We start from the raw sequence: 12,533 nt of genomic DNA on the forward strand, positions 1-12,533 counted from the left end.
AAGTGGCTGGTGAGCGTATGTGTCTGTGTATATATATATACACAAACACAGGCACACGCACGGTATTTGGCCCTGGTATCTCCTTGACTGCTGTTGTTATTTTGCTTCCGTCAAGGTTTCATCTCTGTGATTACACTGAAACAAACATCATTTGAGCCACACCAAACCCCCGTGCCTTTGAGAGGTAATGTTGAACTTATTGGTTTTCCTAACCTCCTGCTCAGAGAGTAGGAATCGAAAACACAGAGCAACGGGCTTGAGTGATTTTGCTGGAAAGCAGAAAATATGATCTTGAATGGACAATAAAATAAGGACTGAGGTACAGCTTGTTATTTCATAGGGATGCATGTCACCAACAAAATAATTCATTTTTAATGAAAATGATCCAAATTACTACCTTACTATTACGGTATATCATAGGGAAAGCGGTCATATTTCAGTGGACATGGTTCAGACAATATTTAACATTATTGGTGACATTGAGTTTTATAGACACTAACCCTGTTTAAAAGAACCAGTAAATTGATTCCCTGGAAACATCCCACACTTATGAGCTTTTCACCTCCAAGTCACTACTAACGTTTGAGCAACTCTTTAGAACTTAACAATTAGCCCAGAAAAAAGAAAAGGGAACCACATTTGTATTTAGCCTTAGGATGAAGTTATTTTTATCATGAACCCTATAAGGCACCTTCCTTCCCCCAAACACACAAATGCAGCCTATGCACACACTAACCTGTACACACTGTGATCATAAAAATCCATAAGATATGCTGTGCTTCTGGTCTCAAGAGACTCACTTCTTACACACAAACACAGGCACTGCCAGCAGCAGTGCAATGAAAGCAGCCCCAGGGCTGTCAGCAGGTTAGATTAGAAGCCTCCTGGAGGACATAATCCCTGTCAATGAGCCTCCGAAAGGAAGCAGCTGAGTCAGCTTTTTCTCCTTACTCTATTGCACATGAAAACTCAGGTGATAAAAGCATTTCCTCTAGCCTCCCTTCATGAAAACCTTCTCTATTAAGTCACTTCCCCAACGTTTTTAACCGTACACCAAATTGTTCACCACTTACCCTACTCTGGGTTATGTTCTCTAAACAAACATTCGGGCTACATGCTTTAAATAGATACACTAGCAACTTTTCCCTTTGTATATGGATGTTGTGCATGTCTCCACATGCAGAGTCTTTGTGGGATGCAGCAGCATGCGTTGACATGCAAGACTCATAAATCATCATTCCAAAGAGACTCAATATGTCACAGCCGGGGAGAGCACAATCTGAAAGGCCGGGCCATTAAGCAGTAAACGTTTCTATTGTTGCCGGCGTGTGTTTAAAGCACATTTTAATATGTGCATTTATTTTAAACTCTTGGAAACTAATAATATTGAGTTGAATGCAAGTTGTAGTGGTGTATTTTCTTCCCAAACTGCACATCGCACAGAGAACGCTCTCCATACACACACAAATTAGTGGCACAGCCCAGCACAGGCTGCCAGGGATTTTTCTTTAAAAGCTACAGAGCCTGGTATGGGGTCTCACTCACATTTCTCAACTGTGCCCTGCTGCTTTAAGAGTTGTTTTTTTATGGGGTGGAAAACATAACAACACACTGAAATACAACAGATTTTATGGTCCTTCCACATTCTTTCCGAAAATCTCTTTTACTGTAAATACAGGGCTGTGTTTAGACGAATAATGTTAGTGACTGAACTGTGATGAGTTATAGCAGTCCCCAAGTATCACAGCTGACACTTAAAATCTTCGCACGCGCTATGCTATTGGCCAATTAAGGGGTGTGTAAAGCATATGTCACCGCCACTTACATTGTGTAATTTACACATTAACACATGATTATGGTTAGTGTGCAAGTGTCTGAAAAAATAAGGGGTGGCTGCTTTTCATCTTCATAAGCAGACAGTTACAAAAGAAAAAAGAAAGAACACAGGAAACTCTTCACTGTCACTTGGTTAAGTCTCAGCAACAGACGGTTGTGTCTATGTACTGTGGACCAGGCAGCCCACACAGGATGGGTGTGCTGGTTTCCTCAACCAGCCAAACAAAAGACACTCATCTGCTTCTCTCTTACATGCAGCTCACTAAAAGAGGAAGTGACAGATGGGGGGGTTACAGGCTGAAACAGGAAATGACATCAACTGCATCTGCAACACACTTTTTAACCATGATTAAAAATGATTAAAGTAAGAGAGGGGGAAGAGACATTAACATTACAACAACGTCTTCTCAAGTGTGCTGCATTTTCAAAAATGCTTATAGCTACAGACATAATTAGAAGAACAGGTGAAAGCTATTGGAAGATTGTTTTTTGATGTCAAGAAATCTTCAGACATTTATATTAAAATCAATTTCACAAAACCAGCTCTAGGCTTTGCCAACTGCCTGGTCTGGAGAGGGTACAACTTTGATAGAGGTTATGTAACAGTACAGTGTACAGTAGCAGTGTAACAATACACCACATCTGATTAATATATCCATTACAAAAAAAAAAAAAAAAAAAAAGAATATAATGTGACCATAGCTACCGGATGGTCATGTGGCTAATATTTCTGCGCTGATACAGATTATTAGTTATCTCTTCTTGCTATTTCACAAATCCAAACCACAGAAGTGTAGCCACAATATGGTTTAATTCCAATGACTTAGTGAGAGTCTGCTGTTAACCGCAGGTAGACTGAGTTTTAGACAAGACGGTAAGACTTTTCATGACATACCAATTGTTTATATCACTATGGAGACCCTATGTTAAATATGATAAAAGCAATTCAATAAGAAATTTGGACAATACACATTCAGCTACAGGCTAATGTTAAGAATGAACCAGATATTCTGGTGAATTGTATTTGTTCAGTTGACAGAAAACTGAAGTAATACTGCTGTAAGATAACCTTTCAGTTCCAGTCTTGACAACATTATCACTGGACCCCATGGGGGAAAAACATAGCGTTCGCCCAGTGTGACATCTGAACTATACCCACCATCTGTCACCTTCACACCGGCCCCTGTTGCTCTAGTTATGTTAGGCACCTCACTTAATGCACTTTCCCCAAAGTCCGCTCAGAAGAACTAACAGCAGCTGAAAGTCTATGACATGACAGATCAAGTGAGGAGCTAAAACTGTCATCTGATACTGGAAAACTTTACAGAATTTAGGCAGCACAGAGATTAGAAGCAGTTCCAAATAGTACTTCTGGGAGATTGACACCTCCTCTGTCCTCCGCTGTCTATGTCACCATTTTACATCACAGAAACCCTGTCACTGGGTACAAAAACATATGTTTGATGACATTTTGAAGATTACATCTCTGATGCAGGGAATGTTCTCCTCATGTAGAAACAGTCTCCAGTCTTCCTGCACTCTTTTGCTTGTCCCCTACCACTTGGAACACAATTACAGTAAAGAAGAGATGAAGAGACCTGGAGGATAAAAGGATAAAATCATGGATGCACTATGAACAGGCGCAGCGGTAATATTTGTGGCTGAATGGAGCCGCCATGCTGATCACACAGACATGCTTGAGCTTCCATTTGGTTAAATGTCAATTACGGCCCACCCTCTGACTTGGGTTTGTCCCACACTAAATTCAAACGTCTTCTCTGTTCATCCCATCTCACCACACACCCAAGTTCTAACCACTTCACCCTTAAAGCCTGTTAGGAAACAATTTCTCTTCCTTGCAGTCCAACATTTGACATTTGGCTGTGTAACTGTCCTTTAGCTGTTCTAACATATATAAGTTCAAAGCTAGTGTGCCAACAACTCCCCAGACCTTCCAGTGCAAAAACATGACAGGATAACCCTATGCAGAAAGGAACTGAAGTGAGCTCATTTCCTATAATGGAAAAAAAGGAAATGGATTGTGGGAGGGAAGAGAGGGGATAATGGTTCACTCAATGTGTGTTTAATGACATTGTCAGACAAAGAAAGCCAAGCGCCGACCCCCGGTTCCCCTGTTGACCATAAAGAGGGGAACTTTGACATTTCTGGTGTGGCTATGGAGAGTGGTCGTGAGCTCAGAGAGTTAATTGTGTTTCTACAGGTCCAAACAAAATAAGCAGCATCACAGGGAGCACTGTACGGATTTTACAGAATTATGTCAATCAGGGTTTGGGTGGACAATGGATGGTTGTTATGACCCGAAGGATAAAATATACAGTGGAACTAGAAAGTATCTGAACAGTTACATGAGACGCAAAACGCCCAAAACACAACAGACAGAGCTTCACTTAAGATGTCAATTATGATGTTTTAGTATTTGGTTTACCAATTATAGGCTTGCAGGACTGTCTGGGCCAAGACTTTTTCTAAAAGAGGAAGTGAGAGTTTCCACAACAAAGCTTTCAGTTCAACCACATCGCACACATCATTATCCCATAAAAGAATTATTTTTGTTTGAGTTAATTAATACATCAATTAATACAACTTCAGCTGAGTTACTAACACTTAGTTGTGTAATTCTGTTACTGTTTTTGTCTTGGTTTAGCTCAGAATAATGTGGTCCACTCTGGCGGCTGGACTTCCTGGGTTAGCCTTTGCACCTTCAGTTATTAGACACATGTCAAGTCATCATTTCTTTGCCATGTTATCTCCTAATTGCCCTTCGGGGATAAATAAATTTTTTTCTGATTCTGATTTTACTCAACTGTAGAAACAGTTCCTTTGTTGGCCTTATGAGTAAAATGGTGTCAAGTGGGTTTATACAGTTAATTACCCGGCAGTTCAGAGCATCTAACGTAGCTCACCACTTCAACCGTGGATATGTTCCACACAAGTCTGTCAGTCACCACTTGTTCAAATAATCTGTTGTCATTTAAAGGTCAATATCCATTTGTTCTTAAGATTAAAAACCTAAAGAAAAACCCATTTTTCTTTTTCATATATACTGTATAATGTGTCCAAATGTGTATTAATTGTAATAATGTGTTAATTAAATCAAAATAAATTTTGTTTGCCGGTGATCAGGTCATTTCAGCCAAATACCAAAAGGCATTATTTCCCCCTTTCCCTTAGTGGTCAAGCAGTTAAATGTTGCTTTCAAGTATCCAGGTTTTGTTTGTAGTTCTAACAATTTAAAACATCCAAATTACTGATCAGCAGCACATTTAACCTCAATGTGTTGATTTCACTGTTGTCACCAATAACCATTTTCAGGCATTTTTTCTCTCTAGTGAAATAAACTGGACAGAGGGGCATGCTGATTTAGTCTCACCTACCAATTGTAACTGCATGACCATATATCCTTCAGTTGAGCCTTTAAAAAAATATCTCCAGATGATGTATTTGTACATTATTTATTGCAGCTTTTGTCCTTCTCGATCAGGGAACTGTTGCAAAATGTCAAATTCCTGTGGCTGTCTGCAGGCCTACATGCGGCAGTATCTACTTCCCTCTCTGTCAGTGGTAAAGACAGTGCACAGAATATTAGACATGTGATCTGGTTATGTGTCTTCACACCATGTGGTGTCCAGAACTCAGGCACACCAAGAGGCAATAAAAACAACACTTTGCTACTTAAACATGCACACAAAAAGTCTCCATACTGACTTCCTTTCCGCAAGACGTTGGCCTCTGTGTAACTGTGATGTTTTGATAAATAGTCAGGAATGGTGCAAGGATACAGCAAAGATATGAGGTGTGCACAGAGGTATAGACTGAGGGAGTGGTGGAGGATTTTCTAAACCGTCAGTAGAGGTCTAGAGTAGTGTAGCCTGGTCCCTATGGACCTGCACTGAGACACACAGTCTGCAGGAGCAGGCTTTATCTTCAGAGCTCCCTGTAATTGCAGGATATTCAGCCTCTTCACATGCACATTGTGAGATCTGCCATCCAGTGCGTCATATGTCTAACTGGGCAGCACTGTGGTGCAGAGTGTTGATTAAACAAGGTCATGTCACCCAAAAGCATAGAGCAGTAGCTCATTCCATGTAGCTCATAGCATTGGCACATTTCTCTGTTGCAATACAGCTGACAGGAAGAGGATGTTCTGATGAGATTTTTTTTTGGAGCTGTGAAAGTGTACTGTGCTGCCAGAGGAACCACTGCGAAGATCTGTTTACTCCCATGAATCAGGTCAGTCTGACTCGATTTCTCCAGGGAAACTCAGGTCTTTATAATGACTCAACTGTAATTACACCTGACACCAACTAAATCCCTGCAACCGACTTTAATAAGAGGGAGGCGCTCAGTGTCTGTGCTGTGCTGACCACATGGAATGACCAGCAGGACGCGTCTCCTTGTGTAGTCATGACTATCTGCAGTAAGTAGATGACGGTGCTGAAGACTTAAGTTTGAGCTATGATGTGCTAAACCTTGAACTCGAATTCAGCACAGAATACTTCAGTGAGCTTTAAAGCGTTTTGGAGATATTGCAGCATTTTTTCATAATTAATCATTTCAGATCAGATCAGAGAGCTATAGGCCAGGTTTCTCATTGTAGATCATTGCTTCCACAAACAGTAACCTCACTTTATCACTAATGTGCCTGCACTGCCAAGCTCTGACAAAGTTAGAGCATTTAAGTAACAGTTTGTCGTCCAGGTACCTACGTTTTAAGTGTGCACAGTGAATAATATTAGATCTGGTCCTTATAAGACTGAGTATGCGCTCTGATTGCAAAAGGGAATAACATACGTAAAATATACAAAAGGAAAATGTACTCAGTAATAAGATGCACAAAAGCTTATTTACTTTTGATTTACTTTCATGAGCAACAACACAGCTGTGACAAAGTAATTTCCCTCATGGATCATTAAAGTCTATCTGAGGCTAAGTCAAAGTCAAATAAAGGTGAAATGAAAGATATTGGTTTAAAAGCAGAATATCATAAGCTTTGATCATGTTCATACCAGAAGGTTATCTGATGGATTCTGTAGTCAAACCTCAGCCCAGGTGATGTGACACCAACACTAAGACCAGATAAACTTCCAGGAAAATCCATTTGTGACTTGAAGTAGATAATATAATTTCACCTTTAACACCTTTATCAACGTCAAAGTAATCAGTCTTGCGTAGAACAACGTCCTAAAATGACTGTGTAGCCCCGCTGTGACACACCTAAACCCAACATTTGAATGAAATATGCAAATGAAGTGTATTCCTAACTGTCAGAATAGATCACACCATGCAGAATATAACTTATATTAACAATACTCATTAATATTAAAGCTCATGGAACATGTTGATTGGGAGAGTAATGTGCAAATGAGCAATATACTGCAGTAAGAGAGAGAATTAATTGACTAATCTTCACTCAGTTCTATTAAATGATCCCAGCAAACCAACATAATACCAGGGCCTATTAAGTGGAATGCAGTCGCCATTAATTTCATTAATTACACACATGCTTTTCCAATTATGAAAATATCAAAATGTGTAAAAACAAACATCCATCAACACTTTTTTCAAACCTATAAATGTACCACAATCACGTTGGCAAACGGAGGATCATGGTTAGCATAGCTTGTCCTAATTGAAAAAAATATATATTTTAACAAGCTTGGCACACAAAATAAAGTGTTTATTGCACAACATGCAACCAGCAGCAACCACCAACAGTGTGTTTGCAATTATCTGCAAGTAAGAAGTGATATTTGCTGGTCGATCGTGACTGAGAAGCAGTTTATAAGGAGCATTATGTCAGTGCATTAGCACAACAGTGATCACAGGAAGTCAAATGCATGCAGACTAAAACTTAATTTAGGCTTCTGCACTTAGGTGTTGCAGAGGCTCCAGCGTTATCGCACAACCCTTCACCGAAGGTGGGCGGACCTCACAGCATCACTGGCGCGCACCTCTACAGAAATGTAACTACGGCAGTGTTGCAGAACACAAGATCTGTGATTGGTCTGCGTAGTAGTCACGTGTTTCTGCTTTAGTTTTTCCGGCTGCTTTTCCATCTCCACTATTTTCGAGTTGCAGAGAAAGATATTTTTATGACACGTTTCAGCCGCCATTGTTGAAAGCCAAGCAGGAAGTAGAAACAAAAATTAACCTGATTGGGCAAAAAAACAGCACAGACTAGCATTTGGGTGGAGTTGTTACAGAGCGAGGCAGACTGACAAGCACTCAAGTGTAAATGTGTCGCATGGTGTAGGCAGGTCCCTGCACGGCCGTGTGCAGAAGCATGTTTGCAGCTTGATGTGGAACAGCCCTCATTCACACAACACAGGCTAAACCAAAAAGAGGAAGAGTAAATGACTGCTCTCATATCAAGTGCTTTCATCTTTTTGTGGCTCAAAAGAAAAACAAAACAAAAAACATGATGATTCTGAATATTGACCACAGTTCAGAAAACAAAACATTACCGCAGTGTTAGAGTTTTACAAATGTCTCTTTCCACCACCTCGCCCCCATTCATAAATACTAAGTAAGTGCTGAAATTATTGACTGCAAATCTCCCATCGTGTGGAATGAGTGATGTTATGTGGCTGCGACTAATATTTTAGGATTTTCAATGTGATACTCTGATCATGAATAAAAGCAGAAGCGGGTCAAAGTGTACATCAGCCTTATGTTGGGACATGTGTCGGGATTATTGTTGTGACTAGGAAGTATGTGTCGGAATTCGTGCCAAGCCGTCGCTGTAGCAATGATCACTGACTGAGTCTTTAATGTGTGGTGCAGCCAATGCCTTAAATATTGTGCCATAGAGCAACAGGGTCAGTACAAACCTCAGTGGAAATGAATGATCCTACCATCAGTATTCAAGACCAGACCATTGTTTCTCACCTAACAGCGCAATTTCTAACCCCATTTTTCTTTTATTTATCACTCCTGATCTGTCGAGCTGTGTCTGGGGGCAGATGGGGCATAAAGGGTGCGCTGTTCACATATAGAAGGTATTTTTAGTACAATGTCTATATGTTTGTGTAAGATTCCTCTCCTCTCTGCCCACAGGCTGCACGCATTAAATATTCCAATGTATTCACATGCCTGTCGAGCCTCTACGCAAATGTGTTCACGTACAATTAAGATTATTAAAAGTGAAGCGTGTGTGTGTGTGTATTTATTTAGATGAACAGTGAATCATGCAGTTATGTCCTACCATGTTGCTGTCTCACTGTTTAAACAGAGCACACTACCAAGATGAACTTTTCATCTTTTTTCCATTTTTTTGTACTGTGCTGAAAGGAGGTTAGTATGCAAAAGAATGGGGGGGAAATTAACTGAGGTGATCAGCAACATTTTTGTTGGAAGAAGGATGAGATTAAATGTCAATCAAAGACCAGAATCAGCAGGGAAGCCAAATGAGTGCTTCCTGTTAATGAAGGCTTAAGCCTCGACGGCATGAAGTCCTCTCTCCGCTACATTAACTAATGGCTCTCTCTGGGAACACGACAAAACAATCTAACACTGCCTCCTTTTTGGAAGAGCATAATTAGAGATAGCGGTCACCATGGAAATGTCTAATTGCATTTGTCTGTTTACACCAGGTAAGAAACACTTTAGCGCCAACATTTTGATTAGTTTTTTTGCGAGCAGACTTCCTTTGCTTGCTGAACGGAGGCAGTGATTCAGAGTTGATTCAAAAAGAGATTCATCATTTCCGTCTCAGCCTGCAAGCAGAATCCTCAAACCTAAACTCATCTCAAGAGCCTCTAGACTTTGCTCAAGCTACAGAGGAGGTATGAGACTTTCACAGACACTCCTACAGATATTATTTTGGCAGAGTGATAAAAAGCATGCCTGAAAGTGTGATGTGACGCCTTTATAAAGATATCACACCTCTGTCACACATCTGTCTAGTCAATAGATACACGATTATTTATTACAACGTATCCTTTAGTCAATGACTTGCTCCAAGACAGAATAAACCTTTAAGCTCGAGTACATTAATATGATCACAAGAAACAAGGGGACGCTGTAAGAGCACAAAAACAGTCATACAGAGTTTTGTTCATTCACGCTTCAGACACTTCAGAATGAAAATTTCACTTTTTCGGGAAAAAAAAAAAACTGTTCTCTGCAACACATTCCAGGTTTATGTTTTCACATGTTGTGACATGTTTTCCAAAATGTTCAGGCAACAGGAAAGGACAGCGTTTGAATGACGCAGTTTTTAGGCCCAGATTCACGAACCCTCAGCTCAGATTCAGACCTCTCCTGTAATTCCTCTCAACCCTCACACACTGCACCAGATGGTAATTACTGATATGAAACCTGCTGTACAGAGCACAGTATGTAATTAGCCTTCTAACCAGGGACACAACTTAAAAACCAGCCGTGCCTCTTCAAAGACGCAAGACGGGAGCAAAAGAACAAGAAACAGAACGTTTGTCAAAGGATGACAAATTAACGCTGCGATTCAGTAATTCTGTGATCAACGAACTGTTAAAACGCACTAGCTGTATTAAGTGCACTAAATACATTATTTCAGACTGAAATAAGCTATAGAGAAAGGAACACTTGAGAGTGGTACGAAATTAAACCTGATAAAAAATACACTCACTTTCCAATTCATTAGGTAAACCACTGAAAACAAGTGCATTCTACTGTAACAATCCTGTAACAGTCACGAAAGGGGATTAAGTGCAGTTCACGTTGAAACTGCATTAGAAACATGGCAATTCAACTAATTCAAATAATTCTGGAGGATGTAGTTTATTGTGCCGTTAAACTGTATTGAATTAAACACTAAAATGTTTCTGTGTTAATCTTGCTGACTAACTAAAATGGGGTTGTCAAAATAATAGAAATACATGTAGGTTCAGTACATTACCATTCAATAGTTATACAAACCACAGCTTCTAAAATGAAAACATGGCGAACATTTATTTTACACATTTATTTTAAACAAAAGCTGAGTACTATATCCATCATGAAGATAGGATGTAATTTAGGCCATTATGCTAAAATCTATTTCTTTTCACTAGTGTACCTAATGAACTGGCAGGCGAGTGTATGTTGCACTTGTCATGTAATTATATTTATCACTGGGTAACTGCACCAAACGGGGCGATCTCGAAGATACGTGGCAGGAACTGTACCACTGGCACAATCAGATTTCAGAAAGAGTGACTTAGTTCTCGCACCAATATCTGGTGTTAATCTGAGCACATGTTCAGCAAGGTGTCTTCAATGGAATCACTATCCGCTTTCTCCAAATCCTCACAGTAAAGCCTCAGTTCAGGATACAACTGGAGTAATGATACAAGGAGCTTGTTCTCAGCTGTGCCATCCATTTGTACACATGGAACGAGCTCCCCACCAGTGCCTTTCTCGGGTGAGTGGAGCGAAACATCTACAAGGAACTCTACAAGTCAATTTGCCTTGCTTTAATGTTTTTGGACAGAGGTGTATAGCAAATATTGAGTCAAGTATTTAATGGAAACGTGTGCTGAAATTCATCGAGTAGCAGCACATTTTAAAAAGCACCTGTACTTGGTTTAACCTCGTTACTGTTTCCGTTTGTTTCTGAATAAACATTAAGTTGGATGCAGAAACTGCATCATCGGAAACTTCAGATGAGTACTTCAAGGCACCACCCACCTGTGTGGAAATTAAATAAAGCAAAGTAGTCACTCCATCTTAAATGTTGCCAATCCATATCGGTTTCTGCAACTAGCCGATGGTGACAAAGACAAAAGATTGAACGTGGCTAAATGTGTCTGGTAGACGTGTGCTAAAACAACCATGGAGACATTTCAAAGCCTGGGGGGGGGGGGGGGGGGAGAGAAAAATAAATGAATAAGTCAGCCTCTGAATCACTTGTTTTGTTGTATGTCAGTGCTGGGAATAAGGCAGGGCAGTGGAGGCTCAATCCAAACACCGGCCCACTCATTATCAGCCACCTCTGACCTCTCCTGCTGAGAGGACACCATCCAGACTTCAGAGCCAACTATCACAACAATGCTCGCCCTCTGCATATTGTGCAACTGTCAAGAGAAAATAGTGCACTACTGGGTAGTGTTTCCACTCCAAACTTTCCTCGGTAAAGCCCCTATGTTGGAGTCAAAGTACAAAAGGACGTGAACTTGGCAGAGGGAGTTTGCACACAAGCGTTACTTCACTGCGTTGCCATTGCTGCTGCCACGTTTGTGTGCTTAGGTCACAAGAAAACTCCAAAAAGTTGCTCACGAGTGCGTTGCTAAGCCCTGTGGGTAACAGTTGCCTTAAATGATAACGGATTACAAACCGCGTCCCGCTACATATTTGTCAGCAACTGCGTCTCGTCAGCGCAGTTGCATAATTCGCCTTCAGCCATTACCTTGGCACTTTAGCAACCCCCGTGTCAGTGTTGTGACAGAGTACTCACCGAGCAGCAGCAGTTTCACTTCTCTCGCCGCCTTCTCTCCATCTTCTCTCAGGTTCTTGTCAATCATTTTAGACCTCTCGGCCGCGGCTTTATCTTCCTGACTAACCGTACAGCCCATGGTTCCCAGTGCGCGCTTCAGGTCTGCTGTTTAGTGGGGGGTAAATATCACCTGAGAAAAATAAATTCAATTAACGGCTGAGTCCGAAACTCCCCCTTAGCTTTCTTTTTTTAAAAAAGAAACAAGGGTTGAAGGTGAGCGAGG

At 40.7% G+C, this 12,533-nt stretch overlaps 1 protein-coding gene across 1 annotated transcript in view; it reads right to left on the minus strand.

The window, feature by feature from the left end:
* The window catches only part of LOC125006416 (guanine nucleotide-binding protein G(i) subunit alpha-2), a 47,010-nt gene that overhangs the window by 33,906 nt on the left and 571 nt on the right, over window positions 1-12,533 (minus strand). Inside the window, exon 2 of the mRNA XM_047582415.1 lies at window positions 12,272-12,440. Within this exon, the coding sequence (XP_047438371.1) occupies window positions 12,272-12,389 (118 nt within the window). The 5' untranslated portion in view covers window positions 12,390-12,440. The remainder of the gene's footprint in view (window positions 1-12,271; window positions 12,441-12,533) is intronic.

Source organism: Mugil cephalus, chromosome 4 (assembly GCF_022458985.1).
Source record: "Mugil cephalus isolate CIBA_MC_2020 chromosome 4, CIBA_Mcephalus_1.1, whole genome shotgun sequence".
NCBI lineage: Eukaryota > Metazoa > Chordata > Actinopteri > Mugiliformes > Mugilidae > Mugil > Mugil cephalus.